This window comes from Mastigoproctus giganteus, chromosome 10 (assembly GCF_048544385.1).
Source record: "Mastigoproctus giganteus isolate SK-2022 chromosome 10, ASM4854438v1, whole genome shotgun sequence".
In the NCBI taxonomy this organism is placed as follows: Eukaryota; Metazoa; Arthropoda; class Arachnida; order Uropygi; family Thelyphonidae; genus Mastigoproctus; species Mastigoproctus giganteus.
The window spans coordinates 51,469,517-51,495,913 of NC_143584.1; the positions used below are offsets into that span (position 1 = coordinate 51,469,517).

The window sequence follows — 26,397 nt, forward strand, 5'->3', positions numbered from 1 at the left end:
GGACACTGCTCATCGTGGACTAATGTTATTAGTGGAGTCCTTCAGGGTTCAGTGTTGGGTCCATTATTGTTTTCTGTATTTAAAATGATATTGATGATGGTATATCAAGCTTAATGTCCAAGTTTGCAGACGATACAAAGGTTTGCAGGGTTTTTAAGGACACTACTGACGCTATGCTTCTGCAACGGGATCTGGAGAGGTTGAGCAGATAGGCTGAGAGGTGGCATATGAAAATTTAACATTGACAAATGTAAAGTACTACATATGTTAAACAGCAACCCCAGAGCAACGTATCAACTCTGTTGTACTACACTGACAGTGGTAGAGAATGAAAAGGACCTGGGAGTAATTGTGCAGGCAGATATGAAGTTCTCTGAGCAGTGCAGACGGGCTGCAAGAGTAGATCATGGTGTCTTGTCAATGATATACAGGAATTTGTTTAGCAGGGATAAGGAGGTGATTATTCCCTTGTATAAGGCAATGGTCAGGCCACACCTTGAGCACTGTATACAGGTCTGGAGGCCTCATTTCAAGAAGGATGTAGAGCTGCTGGAACGAGTACAGAGAAGGGCAACAAGATTAGTGAATGGAACAAAGGGTTGCTCTTACGAAGAAAGGCTTAAGTTTTGTAAATTACTGTGTCTGGAGACTAGGCACCGGTGAGGTGATCTGATAGAGGTGTATAAAGCCTTGAATGGTTTGAGCATGCTCAATGCCCATGGGATTCTTCCTCTTTCTCAGAATAATCACCTGAGAGGGCATAAATTCATTTTGAGGAAAGACAGATGTAGGATAGATGTGCGGAAATTTGCCTTTAGCCAGTAGATAGTTGGTTGGTGGAACAGACTTCCATCCCTTGTTGTGGAAGTTGATAGCCTAAACAAATTTAAGGCTCAGCTGGACAGGTATTTCGAACGAATGGAGGGGTGAAATGGAAGTGGTTTTTTTTTTTTTTAATTTTTTTTTGGCTGATGTTGCATAAGCTTGCTTTCTTGCATCATTTGCCTCTACTAATGCTAATCCCAACAATATCAATCTTCATCACTGTCTCTCTTCTGAAATGTATTATTTACACCACTGAGCTTGTATGCTATCAAACTAGCAATTGAACTTGTTGACAATGTGTGAACTTGATGTGGGATTTACTTAAATATGTAATTACCATCAAGGGTAAAGGGAAGGGTTTTTGCTTCCGTAAAGGTGAACTACAGTGGTCTCAGACAGTTTTTAAATACTGTACAGTGGAACCAACTGATTATGTTACCAACAGCAAATTCTAGATGAGAAGCATTCAAGGAACTAATTGTGGAAGCTACCACTAGGCTTTTCATACTGAATGAGAAATATTATTGAAGGTTTAGGCCTAAATGGATATCAGATGAACTAATGAGAGACGTGGCAGAGAAAAAAATGTATAGGATGCATGTAAATTATCAGGCTACACAGAAGCCTATTGCAGATATAACCTAGTCTGTAAGCAAGTCACAAAGGAGATTAGGAAAGCAAAGGCAGAGTATGAGAAATTTTGGCAAAGAATTCTAAGAAAAACAGCAAAGACTTCTTTTTCAGGATCATCAACAGTCGAATAATTGGTTCGACTGTTGATGATCCTGCTCAGATCGCTGATAATACTGAATGATTATTTTGCATCTATGTTCACATATGAGGAGTTATTAAGGTAGAAAAATACCGGAAGTTTATCAGACTGTTGCAGGGTGCTTAATGATTTTGCAATAACTGAGAGCAAAGTGGAGGAGAAATTGTTGAAGTTAAACATAAGAAAGACACCTGGAATGGATGGGATCTATTCAGTTATATTAAAGGAGGCAACAGAGGAAGTAAGCAAACCCTTAGCCATAATTATAAGAGCATCCTTGGATTCAGGGGAAGTCCCCATATACTGGAGATCTGAAAATGTATACCCAGTTCACAAAGGGGGATAAAAGGGAAAATAATGAAGTCACTGGTTAAAGAAGCATTGCAGGATCATCTAGACAAGACTGCAGTAATAATTGAGACACAGCATAGTTTTGTTAAGGTAAAGTCTTGTCTGACAAATTTGATTGGACACTATAATGTGTTTACAAAGGAACTGGATGCAAAAAATAATTTTGATATCATATACTTGGATTTCAGGAAAGCTTTTGACACTGTTGCGTATGGAAGACTGCTGTACAGATTGGACTGGTATGGCATTAAGGATAAGTTGCTACAATGAATAAAATGGTGGTTGAGTATGAGAAGACAGAGTGATAATCAATGGACAATACTCTTTGTGGACTAATGTTATTATTGGAGTCTCATAGGGCTCTGTGTTGGGCCCACTGTTGTTTTGTGTATTTATCAATGATATTGATAAAGGTATATTAGGCTTAATGTTGAAGTTTGTAGATGATACAAAGTTTGGCAAGGTTGTTAATTACAGTAGTGGCAGTGTGCTGCAGCAGCAGAATCTAGAAAATTTGGGCAGATGGGCTAAGTGGCAACTGAAGTTTAGCCTTGACAGATGTCAAGTACTTCATATGGGTAGAAGTAACCCCCAGAGCAACGTACCGTGTGGTACTACACTTAGGATGGCAGAAAATGAAAAAGACCTCGGAGTAACTGTGCAGTCAGATATGAAGTTTTCTGAACAATGCAGACAAGCGGCTACAGCAGGTAATTGGGTGTTGTCAATGACATAACTTTTAGATGGAATGGATGTGTGAAATTGTGTTTTTTGGCTGATGCTACATATATCTTATGCTTGCTTTCTTGCATAGTGTGCCTCCATTACTATTACTGTTACTATAATAATAGTATTGCTATTACTATGGAAATCACTTTGATAATGCAGCTGCACTAAGGTTCTGCTAGGCTGGCTCGAATTCTTGGGTGATATATGTGGATGAAGATTCAGTAACAAATTTGCAAACAATTCCTCTGGCCTCAGCCACCCAGAATATAAATGTTAATTTATTAGCCCAGTGATGGCACATGGCAAGAACCAAATAAAAAATAAAATAAAATAAATAAAAAAAAACTTGAAAATTAAAATGGCAATGACAGCGATGTAAATACAAATTTTAATATTCTTTCAGTGTATTTTTTGATTTTTGATCAGCACTTCTACTTTTGTTGGAATGTGAGAAGTATGTCTATTAAAAAAAATCTGATCTGGGTTTTAGGGATTTTGTGTATGCCTGTGCTCCATTCATATAACAAAAAAGTAGGCTTATGCATTTGTTGAGATTGCTAAGTGTTTGTTGTAAAAATTAACATTAACATTAGAAAAATTACTTTTTTCTAATAGTTTTTTTAACTAGAGGGATTTCAGATCCTAGATGTCATTGTTTCAGTTTGAAGTATTTTATTTGGGTTACAGTTTTCTAGTGGTTGGATTATAAGCTTTTGTTCAGTGTTGTTTCAGTTTATTGCTATTTCACTGTTTTTAGTGTAATTTGCATTCTGCAGAGCTGATCATTTAAGTGGAATTCTTGTTTTAATATTTATAAGTCGTCTTGTCACTTTTTTAGTGCTAGTGTTCAGCAAGCGCATCTTAGCATGCCAAATATAGCAGTCAATAATGGCCACTAATATGACACAAAATTTCCAAATGCCTAGGCACCAGTTCTACGTGCTTCCATTTTTGTTGTCCACAGTACTAAAAAAAATAGAATAGTACCTTTAGAATTATATCAGCATACAGTATTATTGATTTCATTTGGAAATTTATTTCCCACTTTTATTTGCAGTCTGATTCACATGTATTATGTGCTAGAGTGTGGAAATTCAGTGAAGTGGGGGGAAAATGGCAGAAGTAAATCTGGCCATGAAATTCTTTTAATTTTTTTAAATTCTTTAAATTTAAAAAAAAAATGAAAACAAAGCATGTATTGAAAAACTTATTATAAGACTTTTATTTTAAAGGTTTTATTCTTAAACTTTTATTTTGAAACTTTTAAAAATCCATTTTTGCTATAAATATACCAATACATATTTAAAAATACATAAAAGACATTCTATAGGATATCTCTGTGTGCATTTACATCCTTATAAAAATATCTACTGGCTGTTATGATGATTTTTAATCCTTGTTTATGTTAATTTATGAAAACTAAATTAATTAAAATAATAATTAAAAATAGATATTATTTTTTGTTATATCTACTATACTGTGAAGGTAGTGAATGCATTAAGAAGTGCGTAATTTTGAATAATTTATTGCCTTTATTCCAAACATTTCCATCATATCTTGAAGAATTATCTGGCATTCACATGTGCCAGATAATCTGACTTTTAGGTATGTATTAGCTATAGAGGGTTAAAAAAAAAAAAACCTACCAAGAAGCTGATTATCAGCTTTTGTCAGACCTCTGTATGGTCAGGTTTTGATGGCCATGCTTTCTTATTCTTCAGCTGATTAGATGGCCATCCTTAGTAAATCCAAAGTGGGCTATAGTGAGTGAGAATTTTTGTGAACAGTTTATTTTAGGAAGAATTATTGCATTTGATGAAACTACTCTTAATTTTAAGGGTAGAATTTCATTCATACATTATAATCCTGAAAAGCCAACAAAGTGGACCTGTGTGTATTTATTTTAATTGACTAGAAACAGGTTATGTGTTAGCTGTTATGCTATATTTTGGAAAAGTTACTACTACTGACTCGATAAGACTGGGTTAGACTTTCACCTCAAAGTTCATGGTTTGTCTCATCTAAAAACTGCTTCAAAGTAATGAAGGTACTGTGAAGCAGTTTCTGGATGAGATAGTGGAGGAAGTTATATTTCTTTTAGAAGTCTTGGTTGCAAACAATTTCATCTCAAAAGAAGCATCATCATCACAAGCATTTTTGAAAGAAGCTGCTTTCAATTAGAAGGAGATGTCTATTTTTTCTAGAAAGAGGCTATCGAGTTTGCCTTCTGTTGTTCCTATGATGATGTGAAGAGAATTGTGAGAGCATAGCAGCAAACATAGTAATGTATCATCTGCAATAAGGCCTATTACATATAATAAAGATTATGCGGAACAGGCCTTACTGCAGATAAGGTTATTGTCATATGTTATAATCCTCAAAAGCCAACAAAGTGGACCTCTGTGTGTTTATTTTAGTTGACTAGAAACAGGTTACATGTCAGCCATTATACCATATTTTGCAAAGCTTGCTACTTTACAGATAAGGCCTGTTCCCTATAATAGCAGATATCCAATACCAGATAACACAAAATCATGCAATTCTTGTGTGTTAGACTTTGTTGGACCATCCACTTGAATAGATTTGGACTACCAACTGGAAAATTATAACGTGCTAAACTTAATTCAGCAAGAAGTGTTGAATGACTTAGTTTATGATTTAAACTTATCTAAAGAGCAAGAAGAACTCCTTGCTTTTAGTTGCAACAGTGGAAATTACTTGAAGCAGGGACTAAAATTACTGTATATTGAAACTGTCAGGGAGCATTTTCAAAATATTTCATTATTGGAGACACTATGTGTGTCTGTAAAGATATTAGTTGCCTTCTGAGTGAACTGGGCATCGAATATTATAATGGATCGCATATATTTATTGATGCCCAAAATTAAGTTTAAAAGCAGATTTTCTGCACAATGTGTTCATTGTTCAAAATATGTTCCCTTCAGAATTCCTGTTCTTTGTGCTGTTGGCTTGAAAGAAACATACGAAAGTAATTTTAATATCTGGAGTTCAATAAAGTATCTGATTTTGATGTTTTGACCAACGCCTCAAATTCATCAAATTTATTTATGAAACTCCTAGCATTGGTGTACCCACAAGTATACATGCACCTGTTCTTATTCTTAGCTACCCTAACACAGCCCATGTGTTTACTTGTACCACAATGACTCCCAGCAGTCTCTGAAATCCTCTGCATCTGGTTTTCCAGGCTGCTGCTCATTCCAACAGAAGCAGTGCAAGAATCACTTTCACTTCTGCCAGTGGCTACTGTTAATCTATTAGTCCGTGTATCCCCCCAAGCTAGCAGTTTTCCGACCCACCTAACACTGCCTCGATAGCATCAGCAAATATTCTTGCACACCTTCTATTTAAGTTTATCTCATCCCTGTAGAAGCAGTCTCTCCTGTTAACAAGCGCCGACCAGGCTGAGAAAAATTCTACTGCATGAGCCTTGCACAATCTCTCCAGAGCTGAATTGATTGACAAGCCTCTCATCATATACTCCCTCCTATTGTGTCTAGGCAGAATTGCAGATACTTTCAAATCAACCCTAATTCACGGCTTTTTTTCAACAGTGACCTGTAATTAAGTAATTCTGCCGGTCTCCTATTCTTAGTGCCTACATTAGTGTCAACATGTATAACAATATCACCTTTTGTGCCCTTAAAAGATGATATCTGCTCTACAACGTCATCAACCTTTGCCCCTGGCACACACCCTGGTCCTATTCCACCTATCATTATGTCTGCAAGAAACTTTTATATTGTTATGTTTGCAATAAACTTATCTTAAATTGCAGAATAAAGTATAAACTAGAGTAAAGAATGAGAAATCTGTTAATTAATTATCTTAAATTGCAGAATAAAGTATAAACAACAATAAAGTATTACACTAAAACATTACGCATTACAGGAAAGATAGAATTATGAATAGCACAACACATGGTGTAGTAACAATGTAATAAATTCTGGCACCTACCCAACTTATTTCCTTACAGACTAACCTAGAAGCTATAGCAGTATGCATTGCAGTAAACTCTCATTTAGTAGTTGTTTCATCTACCTACCTACTACCAAATTAGGATATAAGCTATGCAGAATTAGAAGACCAAGAAAGTCAACTACCACTCCCCTTTTGTATTATGAGAGGATTTGAAGGGCCACTATCACCTGTGGGAAAACCAAAACATGGATAAAAGAGAACAAATTCTTGAAAAACTGCTTGATAAGCAGAATCTAATATTCTTAAATGATGGAATGCCCACACATAGAGCAATAGATTTCTCTATATGCAATTCAACAATCTGTCCTCTATTGTAGTGGGCAGTTCATAATATCCCACTGAATAGTGACCATTTCCCAGTGAAAATTACTTTAAAGGAATCAACATGTTTTCAACCAGAAAGAACTCCAAATTGGAAATTAGACAAAGTAAACTGGGAAGGATACAAACAGCTTGCCATTCTAGAAAAGCAAGAAATCCAACAGGTATCAACTGACTGTAAACCCCTCCAGTCAGCAAAATTAACAATACCCAAAACTTCAACACAATTCCCCATTAATCCAAAACCTTGGTGGAACTACACATGTAATATAATCAAATGCAAGGAGGTTAAAGCATGGAATATTTTCTGAAAGAGCCCTGTCATAATTAACATGGTTTAATACAAAAAGGCAAAAGCAAACGTTTGATACATTACTAAGAAAAGCAAAAAAAAAAAGAAAAGAAAGATTCCTGGATTCAGTTTGCATTCACAATTACTAGAAAAACAGACAGCAGGATAGTTTGAAACAAAATAAACAACCAATATAGAGATTCTTAGCTCCCTTCATTGAATGAGAAGGAAAGGATGTTGCTAAATTGGAAGATATAGCAAATGCTCTTGGTAGACCCTTTATAAAGATGAAGGTTCTATCAAGAGCATTTCACAAATATAAAACACATGTGGAAATGTGTAATTTGTACTTCCTCTTCAGTAAAAATAAGCGCCATATAATCAACCTTACACTCTGACAGAATTCCACATTGCCCTTTTCCCAGATGAATCAAAGTGCAGCAGTTCCAGATGAAATTTGAAATTGTCTATATCATGGTATAACAAATAGACAAGAACTCATTGATATCATTACTCCTTTTATGTAACAATATACACCTAGAAAATTATTTCCCAAATCAGTGATGTCATGCAATAGTTTTAGCCTTTCCAAAACTGGAGTTTCTGAAAAACTCTTTGAATAAATTATTACTACCTGATAATGTAGTATCTAGAGACCCATAATCTTCTAAGACATTTGGCAGACTGCTTTTCAGCTCAGTGTCGTTTTAGATAAAGCAGGACTACTTTAGACTCAATGATGAAAGTAGAAAACAATATAAGAAACTCTTTCATTAGAAAACAACACTTAGTAATGATGTGTTTTGACATAGAAATAGAGTATGATACAGCATGGAAAAAGTGGAATACTTGGGATATTCATAACTTTGGGATGAGAGGACATATTCCATGTGCGGAAATTTGCCTTTAGCCAGCGGGTGGTTGGTAGGTGGAACAGACTTCCATCCCTTGTCGTGGAAGTTGATAGCCTAAATAAGTTTAAGGCTCGGCTGGACAGGTATTTCGAACGAACAGAGGGGTGAAGTGGAAGTGGTTATTTTTTATTTATTTATTTTACTTTAATTTTTTTGGCTGATGCTGCATAAGCTTGCTTTCTTGCATCAAATGCCTCTATTAATGCTAATGCTAATGCTAATATATAACTGAAGCTTTTTTTGTTAGTTAATAGCAGTATTAACTAACAAACTTAATGTAGTTTTTTTAGTTAATACTGCTACATTAATTGCAGGAAAAAGGAGTGCCACAGTGATCAGTATTCAGTACTACCCTGTTTATTATAAAAATCAACTCATTAATAAAACAAGTATTGAATACAGTAGAGACAGCTTTATGTTGACAATTTCAACATTTCTTTTCAGTCCCAAAATATGCAAATAATAAAGTGCCAATTGCAATCAGTAATCAATAAGGTTGCTGCATGGACTCAAAACAAAAGTAATGCACTGTGTAGAAAATGAAACACCCAGATCCAGAACTAATGTTATGAGAACAACTGATCCCAGTAACACCAAGAACATAATTTCTTGGAATAACCCTTTTAAGAAATTGACCTTTTTAGATTACATTAAATGTCTAAAGAAAAACTGTTTAAAGAAATTAAATATCTTAAAAGTTATATCTGTAAAAACACGGGGAGCAGTCAGGCTCTTGTATAGAGCCTTAATAAGATATTTACTTGATTATAGTGCACTACTTTACAACTCTGAAAAACCAGTTGTTTTTAGATGGCCAGACCCTATACAGCTCTGTGAGCTTACTGTACTTTTCTGGTCCAAACTCTATATGCCAAATCATATGCAGCCAAAGTAAAATGTATTCCCAGCCATCTTGCGTGGGAAAGTTTGTACACACCAAAATGGAAAAATATGTTAAGACCATATCCAACAGTTAATGAACCAGCATATATAATTCTTAAAAGAACTCCTTCCAAAGTGGCCACTTGACTTCAGAAAACTAGCTGCTGTCCCAATCATACCAAAACCTCCATGGGAGACAATAGTACCTATCTGTGACTTTCATTTCATACAGATCAAAAAATCTTCACCAAGGGGCAGTTTTCAGCAGATGTCTATCGAAGAATTCACTATACAGGGTGTCTCAAAAATATTGGTACAAATGTTTAGGGGAGGTATGTAGCATCTGAAGGAATGCGAATCGCATAGGAACCCATAACCGGAAATGTCACAGGAAAGTAGTAGCAGGGGCACAAGAAGCAGAAATGACACAAGACAGTAATTAGTGGCAAACATTTATTTGACATAATATTAACAACGGAGTACGAGATGGATGCATTTCATGATGTTACAACAGATGCTCGAAGGTTCCACCACGAGATGTGATGCATGCGTGACACCGACGCAGCATGGATTGGCAGACACGGTCGAACACACCTAGAGTTTCTTTGACAGTAGCAGCAGTGCAGACGAGTCTCACCACGAGATCCATTTCCGTCTCCACCGGCAATTCATACACGATAGATTTGAGGGTCCCCCACAGAAAGGAATCAAGGCTCGTTAAATCAGGTGAGCATGGGGGCCAGGCAACGGGTCCACCATGGCCAATCCATTGACACCCAAAATGCCTGTTCAAATGGTCACGAACACACCTTCCATAATGGGCAGGCGCCCCGTCATGTTGAAACCAAATGTTGTGTCTCACATTTGCTGGAACATCGTCAAGTAACCCTGGTAGAACTTGTTCAAGAAAGATCCAATATTTAGCGGGGTTCATGTGGGATGATAACAGGTATGGGCCGACTAAGCAGTCACCGACCATACCTGCCCACACATTTATTGCGAAGCGATGTTGTGCTGCATGGGGGCGCACACCGTGTGGGTTGTCGTGTGCCCACACATGAGCATTGTGTTGATTGTATAAGCCTTCCCGAGTGAAATAAGCCTCATCCGTGAACAAAACGTAGGCTGGAAAATTCAAGTCTTGAACACTTTCTTGGAGAAACCACTGCACAAAAGCCACACGTGCAGGATGATCTTGGGGGAGCAGTAACTGAACCCTTTGGACTGACCAGTTATGCCAACGAGGTCTTTCGTCGTCGCTGGCATCACCTGCAACTCCCGAACACTACTCCTGGATAACCTCCTCTAGACAGCAACTGATACCCAGCACCGGAAACTTCCAGACATGAAACTGCAAATGGCGGACAGCCCTGTCGACGCCGCTCCGTGATTCTCCATTGTGACGATCCTGGACTCTTTAATTTGAACTTTACCTATTCTCTTTTTCCTACCCACAGTCTTTCTCCAGGACTCTCACAACTGCACCTAGCACTCTTCCTGCTCCGTTTAGCCTGGGAGGATGCCTACGCTCTGTCATCCTCGCTATCTTGTCTGTCTTCCACTTTCCTGTCTCTTCTCCGCTCTTTCCTTGGCCCTCCCCACTCTCGCTCCTGCAAGAGTGTGGACGGCCCGTCAGATGTCTTTTACTCCCTGGTCCGGCTCCTCGTGCCAGTGGACGGATGCTGGGAGGCTCCTTCCTGGTGATCGCGCCTCCCAGTAACGAAGAGGCCAGTCAAACAACACAAACAACACACTACTCACACATAACCCACACTGACTGGCTTTGCTATGTTAACAGAGTATTTAACGCGGATTTGTGGGAAACCACGGGAACCGCATAACAAAAAACACTATGTCCACTATGTCCACTATGAACCCTTTGGAGATGAAAGGGGTGTAAGGAATCATGGTACCAGACACGCTGTACACTGCAACGAGACACTCCTAAGGCAGAGGCAACGGCACGTGTGCTGGTATAGGATTATTCCGGACGGCATTCAACACACTTTCTTCCATGGTGGGAGTTCGTGTCGAACATGGTCTGCCCGCACTATTCCTGTTACCTCTAAATGACCCATAATCGCACAAATTTTGATGCACACTTGCAAACAAACGGTGGTCCGGTACATGTCTGTCTGGGAAGCGTTCTCCATAAATTCATTGAGCGGCTTTTCCATTGCCCTCTGCTAATCCACACACTAGGTGCATGTGTGCCAGCTCACAGTTCGTATATCGATGCATGCTCTTCATGCAGTGACTACTGCTTGAATGAGTAAACCAGTAATTTTCCCTCTCGGGAACTGATGAACAGCGGCGTGTACCGACTTACGGTGACGTTTCCGATTATGGGTTTTTGTACGATTCACATTCCTTTAGATGTTACCTACCTCCCCTAAACGTTTGTACCAATATTTTTGAGACACCCTGTATGTGTATATATATGTGATGGATCAAAATCTGACACAAATGTGTGTGCAGTGGCAGTTTTCCACAGGGGCATATTCAGGGGTGGGCAGATGGGGCAGTACGCCCCTTTAACCAAAAATTTGAAATTGAAGAAAAAGAATGCAGGTGTTCTAAAAAAAAAACTCAAAAGCCTGGTCACCATGCTCCTCTTACGATGATACCTGGATATGCCACCAGTTTTCCATAATACTCATTATAGTCCCAGTAGTGTGTAGCACATATACAGCCAAATTAAAAGCAGTTAAATTTGCAGTAGGCCAAAAATGGCTGAAATTTTACCCATTCATTCTGATCTTTACAGACTCCCTGAGCATAATACAGGAATTGCAAAGGACTACCACCCAATCCTAAGACAAATTCAAATAATCCTAACCAAACTTCTCTGACTGCAAAAGCAAAACAATGTTTTGTTGGATTCCTGGACACATGGGAATTAAAGGAAATGAACAAGCTGACCATGTAGCAAAAACAGCATTAAGCCCCCCAAAAAAATTCAACCTTAAAAGTACCATATACGGATTAAAAATATAATATCAAGGCCAACAGAAAGAGACAATGGCAGTAGATATGGAATGAGCAAACTCTTAAAATGAATCAAATTTAAAGCAATGGAAATCCAGCAAAAGAGCTGCCAGAAAGGAGGAAGTAATCCTTTACTCAGGCTAAGGATAGGGCATATGTATCTTACTCATTTTCATTTTCTTAAAACTGAAGAACCTCCTCATTGTAATCAGTGCCATATACAACAAAGTTAAACATTTGTTATCTAGATTTCCCAGTAAATTTCTCTGCAAATTAAAGAACAGCTTTTAATTCTATCACTAAAGTCCAAGACATTCCTACCTTGAAACACAACTTAGGTGATGAAAATAATATACCAGAAGTATTTCACTATTTGAAATTAATCAGACATAACAAGGGACATATTACCCAGAAATCAATGAATACAAACCAGACTGTCTCCAATAAATAAAAATGAATAATTAAAATCAATTTTTTTTTACCTCCTCAAAACTGTCAGGAATGAAGTTTAACTATTGAAAAAGACTAGACCTCAATGAGCAAAACCATGAGAGGTGCATTATATATCAATGAAACTGATATTCTTGATATGCCAGCACAAAGGAAAAAAATTTCCTTGATGCCAGCTATCAAGGAAATTTTGTTCTGCATGCCCACAGCAAGCCTTTTCCAGCACAATTTTTTTATTTCCTGAGAAATCGTAGCAAGATTGGTCCTGGTATTTATTGTGGCTATATCATTACTCTTGATTTTTAATTATGTATTTATAGCTGTCAATTTACCAAATCAGTCATTAAATTAAAAAAAAAATTGTTCAATTTATCTGAATACAGCTGCAGAGAATTTCATTCCAAATTGTCCACTAAGGTTTAACACCCAATGGGCTAACCATATACAGGATGTAGGTGTTGTTCAGAAATAAATGAGGGAATCTATTAGATGATGAAAACTGACTCTGGCATTTCAAATCTTGCCGGATAAATTGTATGATAAAGATTATGAACCTGATTTTATATTCTGAATAAATCCCTTATCCATAATTATGAAAGCCATAATTTCATTTTGCCATAATTATGAAAGCTTCCTTAGACTCAGGGGAGGTCCCCATGGACTGGAGATGTGCAAATTTGCCCTCATTTCACAAAGAGGGGATAAAAGGTTGACATGGGTAATTACAGACCTGTTAGTCTAGCTTCTGTTCCAGGGAAAATAATGGAGTTGCTGATTAAGGAAGCGAAGCGATACAAGACTGCAGTTATAGTTCAGACACAACGTGTCTTTGTTAAGAGAAAACCTGGATGACAACAACAGCGATGGACAGATGAAATTCATGAGTTTGTGGGTAGTAAATGGATGGCCATTGCACAAAACAGAAGGAACTGGAAAGTTGCTGGAGAGGCCGTGGGGGGTTCTAGATGTTATTTTTGTGGGGAATAGAATTCTTTATTATTATATTATTATTAATTAATTAATCTTTGAAGTTTCTATCCCACCTCTCTTGACTTTGTATTTCCCCGTTTATTTTCCCCCTAATTTTCACCCTCCCACATTAACACCTGACTTGTATATTGCACAGAAGATCACAGATTCTGGGGGAATAGAAGTTCGTGTATGTCTCCTCTGGACTGGCTGAGTATTCAGAATGACTCATACTACACTTGATAAACATATACAATATTGTTTATTCACAGTATATACATTAAAAGAATATATCATACATCATCATTTGGTGATTACGTTAATTAATAGCATTATATGTGTGCTAAGATGTAATGATAATCACAACTCATATATCTTCATGTCTTTCTGCCTTTTCTTCTTCTGGTTTAGTTTACATCTTATAACATTCTCCTGTCTTCTAATAATTTAAACTTCCCAACAGGGATTACAGCAGTGAGCATAACACCTATATGTGTATTTTCCTAGATTTATAAATCCCCGCTATAATCTTTCTTTAATTATCCCTTCCAAAATAATTACATGTGCATAGAACATAATCTCAACTTAAAACACACTAGGCTCGAGTACATACAGTACATCTAAATCTTCCTTGCTTAATAAACTTATCTTTGTGATGAAATCCATATCTTCTGAACTCTTTCCTTCCTTTTATGCTAAACAATACCAAATCTACTATCAACTACACGTTGTACACGTTGGCACTAATGATATTAAGAGTAGGAGACCGGCAGAATTACTTAACAAGTACAGGTCACTGTTGAACAAAAGCCGAGAATTAGGGTTGAATTTGAAAGTGTCTGCAATTCTGCCCAGACACGATAGGAGGGAGTATATGATGAGAGCCTTGTCGATCAATTCGTCCCTGGAAAGATTGTGCAAGGCTCAAGGGGTAGAATTTTTTTCAGCCTGGACTGTACTTGTTAACAGGAGAGATTGCTTCTACAGGGATGGGATACACTTAAATAGAAAGGGTGCAAGAATATTTGCTGATGCTATCGAGGCAGTGTTAGGTGGGTCGGAAAACTGCTAGCTTGGGGGGAGACAAAGACCAATAGATTGACAGTAGCCACTGGCAGAGGTGAAAGAGATTCTTGCACTGCTTCTATTAGAATGAGCAGAAGCCTGAAAAACAAGATGCATGATATTTCAGAGACTGCTGGGAGCCATTGCGGTACAAGTAAACACATGGGTTGTGTTAGGGTAGCTAAGAATAGAAACAGGTGCAGGTATACTTGCGTGTACACCAATGCTAGGAGTTTAGTAAATAAATTTGATGAATTTGAGGTATTGCTCAAAACATCAAAGGCAGATATTGTTGGGATATCAGAGACGTGGTGTCACACAGATATAAGGGATGCAGAACTGGAATTTGGGGAGTACAACGTCTACAGAAAGGATAGACAGGATAGGAAGGGGGGAGGGGTTATGCTATTAGTTAAGAAACACATAAAAACCAAGGAAGTGAAGCCAGTCGACATCTCTGGACAGTGCAGTGTTGAGTCAGTTTGGTGTGACATAAGCATTGGGAGATCAAAATTGAGAGTAGGAGTGTGCTATAGGCCTAATGACTCTGATGAGTATAATAAGAAACTGTACAGGGAAATAGAGTGGGCCATTAAATCAGAGAGTCTTATAATGGGAGATTTTAATTTCCCAGATATTGACTGGAATTTGGGGGCTGGTCACTCACACACTAGCAGGGCTTTTGTGGATTTATTGGTTGATTGTTTTCTACATCAGCATGTTCGGGAGGCAACTAGAGGGAGTAATACTCTTGATTTGATTATCAGCAGTGATTCTTCATGCATTAAGAATCTGCAGATAAATGAACCACTAGGTGGCAGTGATCACAGTGTGCTGAAGTGGGATTTACTCAAAGAGGTAACTACCATTAGGGGTAAAGGGAAGGGTTATTGCTTCCGTAAAGGCGACTACGATGGACTGAGACAGTATTTAAATTCTATACAGTGGGACCAACTGATGATGTTACCAACAGCAAATTCAAAATGGGAAGCATTCAAAGAACTTATCTTGGAAGCTACTAGGCTTTACATACCAACTAAGAAATATTAGCATTAGCATTAGTAGAGGCATTTGATGCAAGAAAGCAAGCTTATGCAGCATCAGCCAAAAAAAAAAAAAAAAAAAAAAAAACCCCACTTCCACTTCACCCCTCTGTTCGTTCAAAATACCTGTCCAGCTGAGCCTTAAACTTATTTAGGCTATCAACCTCCACCACAAGGGATGGAAGTCTGTTCCACCAACCAAACACCCGCTGGCTAAAGGCAAATTTCCGCACGTCTATCCTACATCTGTCTTTCCTCAATTTGAATTTATGCCCTCTCAGGTGATTTTTCTGAGCTAGAGGAAGAATCCCATCAGCATTGAGCATGCTTAAACCATTCAAGGCTTTATACACCTCTATCAGATCACCTCGCTGGTGCCTAGTCTCCAGACACTGTAATTTGCAAAACTTAAGCCTTTCTTCGTAAGAGCACCCCTTTGTTCCATTCACTAATCTTGTTGCCCTTCTCTGTACTCGTTCCAGCAGCTCTACATCCTTCTTGAAATGAGGCCTCCAGACCTGTATACAGTACTCAAGGTGTGGCCTGACCATTGCCTTATACAAGGGAATAATCACCTCCTTATCCCTGCTGGAAAAATTCCTGTATATCATTGACAATACTCCATGAGCTACTCTTGCAGCCCTTCTGCACTGCTCAGAGAACTTCATATCTGCCTGCACAACCACCCCCAAGTCCCTTTCATTCTCTACCACTGTCAGTGTAGTACCACAGAGTTGATACGTTGCTCTGGGGTTGCTGTTTCCCATGTGTAGTACTTTACATTTATCAATGTTAAACTTCATTTGCCACCTCTCAGCCCATCTGCTCAACCTTTCCAGATCCTGTTGCAGCAGCATAGTGTCAGTAGTGTCCTTGACAACCCTGCCAACCTTTGTATCGTCTGCAAACTTGGACATTAAGCCCGATATACCATCATCAATATCATTTATAAATACAGAAAACAATAATGGACCCAACACTGAGCCCTGAGGGACTCCACTAATAACATCAGTCCTCGATGAGCAGTGTCCATTGATTACCACTCTCTGTCTTCTCCCCCTCAACCACCCCTTTATCCATAGCAGCAATTTGCCTCCAATGTCACACTGCTCCAATTTGTGTAGCAGTCTTCCATGTGCAACAGTATCAAAAGCCTTTCTAAGATCCAAGTATATAATATCAAAGTTATTCCCTGCATCCAGTTCTTTTGTGACTGCATCATAGTATCCAATCAAGTTGGTCAGGCAAGACTTCCCCTTAACAAAACCATGCTGTGTCTGAGCTATAACTGAAGTCTTGTCTAAATGATCCTGCAGTGCTTCTTTAACCAGTGCCTCCATTAATTTTCCTGGAACAGAAGTTAAGCTCACAGGTCTATAATTACTTGTGTCAGCCTTTGATCCTCCTTTGTGAATTGGGGTCACATTTGCACATTTCCAGTCTATGGGTACCTCCCCTGAGTCCAAGGAAGCTCTCATAATTATGGCTAACGGTTTGCTTACTTCCTTTGCTGCCTCCTTTAATATAACTGGATAGATCCCATCCACCCCGGGTGCCTTTCTTGTGTTTATCTTCAACAGTTTCTCCTCCACTTTACTCCCAGTTATTTCAAGATTCTGTAGCTTACTGCTAGAGTTGAATACACCTCTGGCATTCCCCTCGCTGAATAACTCCTCATGTGTGAATGTCGATGCAAAATATTCATTTAGTTTGTTAGCTACCTGAGCAGGATCATCAACACTTGACCCATCAATATCAAGTGGACCAATCTGATTCACCCCCTTCCTTCTAGAGTTTACATAAGTAAAGAACTCTTTGCTGTTTTTCTTTGCATCCCTTGCATATTGTTCAAGGTTTAGGCCAAAATGGATGTCAGATGAACTAATGAGGCATATGGCAGAGAAGAAAAATGCATGGGATACTTACAAATTAACACATGACACAATAGCCTATGATAGATACAAGTTGATATGCAACCAAGTTACAAAGGAGGTTAGGCAGGCGAAGGCAGATTACGAGAAATCCTTGGCAAGGAATGCAAAGAAAAATAGCAAAGAGTCCTTTACTTATGTAAACTCTAGAAGGAAGGGGATGAATCAGATTGGTCCACTTGATATCGATGGGTCAACTGTTGATGATCCTGCTCAGGTAGCTAACAAACTAAATGAATATTTTGCATCGACATTCACCCATGAGGAGTTATTCAGCGAGGGGAATGCCAGAGGTGTATTCAACTCTAGCAGTAAGCTAGAGAATCTTGAAATAACTGGGAGTAAAGTGGAGGAGAAACTGTTGAAGATAAACACAAGAAAGGCACCTGGGGTGGATGGGATCTATCCAGTTATATTAAAGGAGGCAGCAAAGGAAGTAAGCAAACCCTTAGCCATAATTATGAGAGCTTCCTTGGACTCAGGGGAGGTACCCATAGACTGGAAATGTGCAAATGTGACCCCAATTCACAAAGGAGGATCAAAGGCTGACACAAGTAATTATAGACCTGTGAGCTTAACTTCTGTTCCAGGAAAATTAATGGAGGCACTGGTTAAAGAAGCACTGCAGGATCATTTAGGCAAGACTTCAGTTATAGCTCGGACACAGCATGGTTTTGTTAAGGGGAAGTCTTGCCTGAACAATTTGATTGGATACTATGATGCAGTCACAAAAGAACTGGATGCAGGGAATAGCTTTGATATTATATACTTGGATCTTAGAAAGGCTTTTGATACTGTTGCACATGGAAGACTGCTACACAAATTGTAGCAGTGTAACATTGGAGGCAAATTGCTGCTATGGATAAAGGGGTGGTTGAGGGGGAGAAGACAGAGAGTGGTAATCAATGGACACTGCTCATCGTGGACTAATGTTATTAGTGGAGTCCCTCAGGGCTCAGTGTTGGGTCCATTATTGTTTTCTGTATTTATAAATGATATTGATGATGGTATATCAAGCTTAATGTCCAAGTTTGCAGACGATACAAAGGTTGGCAGGGTTGTCAAGAACACTACTGACACTATGCTGCTGCAACAGGATCTGGAAAGGTTGAGCAGATGGGCTGAGAGGTGGCAAATGAAGTTTAACATTGACAAATGTAAAGTACTACACATGGGAAACAGCAACCCCAGAGCAACGTATCAACTCTGTGGTACTACACTGACAGTGGTAGAGAATGAAAGGGACTTGGGGGTGGTTGTGCAGGCAGATATGAAGTTCTCTTAGTAGTGCAGACGGGCTGCAAGAGTAGCTCATGGAGTATTGTCAATGATATACAGGAATTTTTCCAGCAGGGATAAAGAGGTGATTATTCACTTGTATAAGGCAATGGTCAGGCCACACCTAGAGTACTGTATACAGGTCTGGAGGCCTCATTTCAAGAAGGATGTAGAGCTGCTGGAACGAGTACAGAGAAGTGCAACAAGATTAGTGAATGGAATAAAGGGGTGCTCTTACGAAGAAAGGCTTAAGTTTTGCAAATTACAGTGTCTGGAGACTAGGCACCAGCGAGGTGATCTGATAGAGGTGTATAAAGCCTTGAATGGTTTGAGCATGCTCAATGATGATGGGATTCTTCCTCTAGCTCAGAATAATCACCTGAGAGGGCATAAATTCAAATTGAGGAAAGACAGATGTAGGATAGACGTGCGGAAATTTGCCTTTAGCCAGCGGGTGGTTGTTTGGTGGAACAGACTTCCATCCCTTGTAGTGGAGGTTGATAGCCTAAATAAGTTTAAGGCTCAGCTGGACAGGTATTTTGAACGAACAGAGGGGTTAAGTGGAAGTGGTTTTTTTTTTTTTTTTTTTTGGCTGATGCTGCATAAGCTTGCTTTCTTGCATCAAATGCCTCTACTAATGATAATGCTAATGCTAACTAAATAAAGACATTTCCTAAAGTCCTTTCCCTCAGTTCAAGCTTAAAACTATTATCTGGTACTTACATAACACTTAGGGGATCACTCTTTACACAACCTTTTTCTCAGGTCAGGGGTGGCCATCATCATCAATATAGGGCATCATCAGACCCCTACTGGAATTAGTCATCGGCTAAGGAACTGCTGCTCATCTACAGGAATTCTCCTTCGTTCAGGAACTCGCTCTTCTCTCCATACGGCTATTAAATAAGTTGCTCCAGCCTGCTTTTTTGGGTGTCTGATCAGCTCGATGATACTGGGGCGCATACTAGAATTATCAGGACTATCCTTACAGCTTTATCAAGAAGCCAGACTATATAGCTCTTCCTTATCTTTCTATACCGAGACCTTCCGATACTTTTTACTCAGCTCCAGCATATGTGTTTCCATCTTTCATTGGGCGTCTCCTTCCTATTTCCACATTGCGGCTGACTTCTCCCAGAACTTGCCTAACGAATTGTCTTTGCGACAAACTGCTTCAATTTCCACTACCACATTCCAGCGATTCTCCCGGCACTTCTCGGGATTTCTTTCCGGCCGCACATCACTCAGGCCCACCCACAGGAACTCTCAAAACTTCCAAAAACTGCCCAAACTGTCAAAAACTGGAACTGTCCTCTATCTTCTGTTGCATCTCCTTTTGTTCCAGCCACCCCTTCTATTCTCATCCAATCGCAGTTCGTTCTTCATCATCTCTATATTCTCATTTGCTCTCTCCCACTTCCTCCGTTTTCTTGGCCCTTCCCTTTCCTGGGGAAACATCCGAGTTCTGGAAATTTCTAGAAGCTTCGATCAACTTCCGGAAGTCTAGAAATTTCTAGATATTTCCTTGTGATCATTCCCGATTCACTTACCGCTATTAGTCCACTCTGTTTTTTCTCTACCGCTCCTTGAAATCAGTAAGTGCTCAAGGAGTCGGCCTGTTTTATCTAGTGGCTAGCCATTACCACAGGTGTATGCAGCATCCAGGGTTCCGTCCACCCTCTTAGGCTTTAAAATTCTTCCTCTCCACAAGGGGGAGTCGGTTCCCTTGTTCTTTTCTTCCAAAGAGCTGCCCACCTTCTGTTTATACCGACTTGAAATGCCCTTACATTGCTCCCATTGTACTTTTGTGCCCTGTCCAGCTACCCCCCCCGTTGTTACGCTAATCCTTCCCTACTTAACTGTACGGTACGGAGCGATCGCAATCTAAACTGAAAATCATCCTATGTAAATAATATTATTTAATATATACATATTTTTTTCCTTGTTATGTTATAATATTTATAACATAACACTTCCTAGGATAAGTGTAAGAATTGGGTTCTTACAAGGCCTTCATCCTGCAGTGGATTGAAAATGGCTGATGATGATGGTGATGCCTTTGTTAAGAGGAAATCTTGTCTGGCAAATTTGATTGGACATTATGATGTGGTCACAAAGAAATTGCATGCAAAGAATAATTTTGATATCATATACTTGGATTTTAGGAAAGCTTTTGATATTGTGGCACATGGAAGGCTACTGTGCAAATTGGAGCAGTTATAGTTCAGAAAGTTGCTGGAGAGGCCTTCATCCTGCAGTGGATTGAAAATAGCTGATGCTGATGATGTTTTTGGGGCAAGTTGCTACAATGGATAAAAGTATGGTTGAGTGAGAGAAGACAGAGAGTGGTTATCAATGGACACTGCTCTTCATGGACTAATGTTATCAATGGAGTCCCCCAGGGTTCAGTGTTGGGCCTGTTGTTGTTTTCGGTATTTATCAATGATACTGATGAAGGTTTATCAGTTTATCAATGATATTGATGAAGGTTTATCAGTGATAAACTGATAAACAGTTTATGTTTATCAATGATATTGATGAAGGTTAATGTCTAAGTTTACAGATGGATAACAAATGTTGGCAGGGTTGTTAATGACAGTAATGATAGTACGCTACTGCAACAGGATCTGGAAAAGTTGAGTAGATGGGCTGAGAAGTGACAACTGAAGTTTATCATTGACAAATGTAAAGTACTGCATATGGGTGGCGGTAACCCTGTAGCAACGTATCAACTGGGTGGTACTACACTCAGGGTAGTGGAGAATGAAAATGAACTGGGGGTAATTGTGCAGTCAGATATGAAGTTTTCTGAGCGGTGCAAAAAGGCTGAAAGAGTAACTCATGGTGTCTTGTCAATGATATACAGAAATTTTGCTAGCAGTGATAAGGAAGTGATTGTCCCCTTGTATAAGGCAATGGTCAGGCCACACCTCGAGTATTGTATACGGGTCTGTGGGCCTCATTTTAGAAAAGATGTAGAGCTGCTGGAATGAGTACAGAGAAGGGCGATCAAGCAAGGCTAATAATCTGCAAATTGCAGCTTCTGGAGACTAAGAACCTGTGAAGTGATCTAATTGAGGTGTATAAGGCATTGAATGGATTGAGCAAGCTCAATTCTAATGGGATTCTACCTCTTGCTCAGATTACTCACCTGAGGGGGCATAAATTCAAATTGAGGAAAGACAATTTTAGAATAGATGTGTGGAAATTCTTCTTTAAGCCAGCGGATGGTTATTAGTTGGAACAAACTTCCATCTGTTGTAGTGGAGGTCAGCAACTTAAATAAGTTCAAGGCAGAACTAAATAAACATTTGGAATGAATGGATGTGTGAAATGGGAAGGGTATTTTTTTTTTTTTTTTTTTTTTGCTGATACTATATAAGCTTGCTTTCTTGCATCATATGTCCTGCTAATGCTAAATTAGTAATGTTTTCCTCCTAGTTAAATTGATTTTTTATGCATTAATTGTAAGACAATTTTAAGATTTCTCAATAGTTTGTAACGCTTTCTTGTGGCCAACAAAGGAGTGGGAAAATGTTCTGTTTTGATCCTACACATGGAAAAAAAGAGAAAAAAGTGGCCTATTTACTTTTATTCCTATATGTGGGTAGTATCATCTTTTTGGCTGTTAGTAAAAAATATCCCATGCTGTTTTGCTTCTTTTTATTTTTTTTCCATCCTCATTATTTTATTTTTTTTGATATAGACTGCTACTGAAGTTATTTTGTAGGTGATCACTTTGGTCAGTTCTTGGTGGCAAATTTTGACCAGTGGGTCAGTAGATAAAAAAAAAAAAAGATTATAAAATAATATGGTTAACCATATTGGTTAGCCACACCCTTTGTGACCCTCACACAATATTAGTGATGCCATGTTCTTAGTCTGCTAGTTCCACATTCCTGAAACTCCCAATACCTTTCAATGAAAGCATTTTCTTTAGTTTCTCCATTGAAAATTATTCCAGAAATCTCTTGATAGTCTGTGATTCCTTAACCTAATCCCACATTTTTAATACAGAATTAAGTTAAGCTTGTTCTTGATGATTATATGCATATGCCAAAAACCAATAATTTAAAAATAGCAACATCTTTTTGTACCTAATTATTGATGAATGCAGGCTCTAGATTTTATGGCAAAGCATCCAACTGTTATACTCTGTGACTTTGTGTCATGGAAGTATAACTTTCTACAATTTTCAATTGTAGAAAATTATCTGTTGTAGTGGAGGTCAGAATCAAAAAAACACACAGTTTTTTTGATTGGCATTATTATTATTATTATTATTATTATTATTAGCCATATGGTGCAAGGAAGCCTGAGGCTTATGCTGCACCAGCCAAAAAAAAAAAAAAAAAATCCCATGTTACCCTGAGAGAGAGAGAGAGAGAGAGAGAGATTTTTAAGATTATAAACAGGATTACTTCTCCTGAGTGCAAAGATCCTCCAAACTACTGGCATGAACAATTACAGGTTAATAAAGTTAAATTAATTATGTAGAAGTAGAATTAAAAGGTAGTCAGCTGCATTGCCAATTGCATTCTCACTCTATCTTTGCTTGAATTTTGACATTTCATTATGGTTAGATTTAGTGTACAGAAACAGTAAAAATACAAAATCTGGCAATTTCCGGGTCCTGAGTTTACCTGAAATCTGGCAGCCTCAAGACCTGGAGATATAACCAAAGACATGTAACCAAAGGCCCTTATAACTCAAGATTTGACCAAAGACATGTATGACCAAAGTAAGTTTAATTTCCAAAAGTAATTTTTAGAATTTGTTTCAGAAAAATAGTTGAAAATAAAATCATGAATTTAGGGAATTTAAAGAACTGGCTATCCTGTCATACAATTATCACTCTATGTTTATTAATAAATATTTCTAAAACAGTAATAAGTTTTTATTAGTGAAGTTTTTCCTCTTAATAGTTTATCTACTCAAAGAACTGTTCTTTTCCTGAAAGCTCATTAAGTAATCTATTAATTCTAAATCTGTATAATCTCTCTTATATGTAAAGTCTAACCATATATGTGCTTTCTGTGCATACTGACTATATTATATCAAATGCATAGATGAACCACCAGAAGAAGAAGCACCTACATTTATACAGAAGCCTAAAATCATTCCAAAGGAAGGTGGATTACTAATTGTTATGGAGTGCCATGTCCGTTCAACATCACCTCTTGTGGTTCATTGGTACCATGGTTCTGCTTTGGTGAAAGAGACAATCAGGATAAGGAGTCAAATTGTAGAATTAAAAGGAAATGAATATAAGGTTGCATTAGAAATAAGGGTTAGTGTGTTTATATTTCTTTATGTTGGTTATTCATTTATTTTCATATATTTATTCACTTATTTTTATTTATTTACTCATTTTAATTAATTAATTAATTTATTTATTTTCATTTTCATTTAGCTTTTTATAAGCATGTAAAACATTTTTGAAAGAATGCGTAAAAGTTTAGTTACAGGCTAAGGTGGAAGCATACTGCCCTTTTAACCCACTAGACCTCTGCTAATAACAGAAAAATTGAAAAGATAAAAATCTTTTCTGATCGATTTAGATTTCATGTACTGGAGCATGCTCATTATTCAAATCTCTTATTACTCAGCATTTAAAGGTCACCTTAGTACCTTTAAATCCTGGTTTAAGTACAAATTATCCCTCCTGTACTACCACTCTTCCATTAGCTATTTTATTTATTATCCTAATTCCTGTTTTTATTCCTAGCCAGAACCTTTTTTCCTTTAATACTTGTTTGACATTTCTTGGCCAAGATTTTTAATAGTTTCTAAACATTGTTTCTGTCTGAGAATTCTATTTTCCTTTTAAAACTTTTATTTCTTAACATTATAATTTTTAGAAATAAAGATAAAAATCTTTATGTCTTGCCCAGTTCTCAGCTTGAAATACATTTTGAAAAATTTTTATAAACAGCAAATTTTGCCTTTTTTGGTTGATTTCTCATTTGTTCCAAATGAATTTGTTTAACTAGCTTTATACACTCCCTGTTATTATTCTGTTATTTATTTCCATGTCTTATCTTTCCTCTTCACTTAAGACTGGTTCTAAATGTTTAAAATGATATTTTATGATTTTTGTTTATTTAGATTTCAGTTATTTTTTTCTGTCTATCACAACTTTCATAATTTTTTTTTTTTTTTTTTTTTTTACAAATTTTCTTAACATGCTAGCAAATTTCTTCACAGCTATACTGCAACTGTCCTTCCTCAATTTGAATTTATGTTCCCTCATACATGTAGTTTGAGCAAGAGGAAGAATCCCATCAGCATTGAGCAAGCTCAATGCTGTTGGGATTCAAACCTTTAAAAACACCTCGATCAAATCACCTCTTGGGTGCCTAGTCTGTAGACGCTACAATTTGTAGAACTGAAGCCTTTCTTGTAAGTGTACCCCTTTGTTTCCCCTCATCAATCTTATTGCCCTTCTCTGTAAATGAGGGCTCCAGACCTTTATGCAGTACTAAAGATGTGGCCTGACCATTGCATTATACAATGGGAAAATCACCTTATCCATGCTAGCAAAATTCCTATATGTATTTGACAAACCCCAATGAGCTGGCCTCCCAGGCTGTCTGCACTGCTCAGAGAACTTCATATCTGACTGCCCAGTTATCCTAGGTCTTTTGCATTTTCTACTACCCCGAGTGTAGTACCACACAGTATATTAATCTGGGATTACTGATTACTCATATCCAGTACTTTACATTTGTTAATGTTAATCTTCAGTTGCCATTTCTCAGCCCATCTGCCTAATTTTTCTAGATCTTGTTGCAGTAGCATACCATCATTTCTGTCATTAACCACCCTGCCAGTCGTTATATCATCTGCAAACTTAGGCATTAACCCTAATATACCTTCATCAGCATCATTAATAAATACAGAAAACAACAATGGGCCCAGCATCGAACCCTGGGGGACTCCTCTAATAACATTAGTCCATGAAGAGCAATATTCAATGTTAACTACTCTCTGTCTTCTCCCACTCAACCATCCCATAGTAGTAGTAGTAGTAGTAACTTGTCCTTAATACCACACTGCTCCAATTTGTACAGCAGTCTTTTTATGTGCGGCAGTATTGAAAGCTTTCCTGAAATTCAAGTATATGATATCAAAATTTTTTTTTGCATCATTGTATCCAGTCTGGTTGGTCAGACAAGATTTCCCCCTAACAAGCCCAAGCTGCCACTGAAGCATAACTGCACTCCTATCTAGATGGTCCTGCATTACTTCTTTAACCAGTGACTCCATTATTTCCCCCTGGAATGGAAGTTAAGCTTGTTTCTAATTACAGGGTCTCTAATTACTTGTTTCATTCTTTAATATGCCTTTTGTTAATTTCAATCTATAACTTGTCTAAGTATAAATATATAATTTTTATTGTTATTTTTTAAGAAAACCCAAACACAAAAAGTATTAGAACCTGTAGTATTTTATTACATTTATTATATTTATTTTATTACTGTGACTGGGTTGATGGTTAAGAAGACAGAAGGTGGTGGTTGACATTGCACTTGAATATGTGGTTTTCATTTTCCATAAATACATACAAAGGTAGGTTATTCCA

At 37.8% G+C, this 26,397-nt stretch overlaps 1 protein-coding gene across 2 annotated transcripts in view; it reads left to right on the forward strand.

Annotated features, from left to right (window-relative positions):
- The window catches only part of LOC150079033 (twitchin-like), a 2,795,346-nt gene that overhangs the window by 386,724 nt on the left and 2,382,225 nt on the right, over window positions 1-26,397 (forward strand). For both annotated transcript variants that reach the window (XM_090382361.1, XM_090382360.1), the window contains one exon: window positions 23,882-24,102. In XM_090382361.1, coding sequence (XP_090238487.1) covers window positions 23,882-24,102 — 221 coding nt within the window. The remainder of the gene's footprint in view (window positions 1-23,881; window positions 24,103-26,397) is intronic.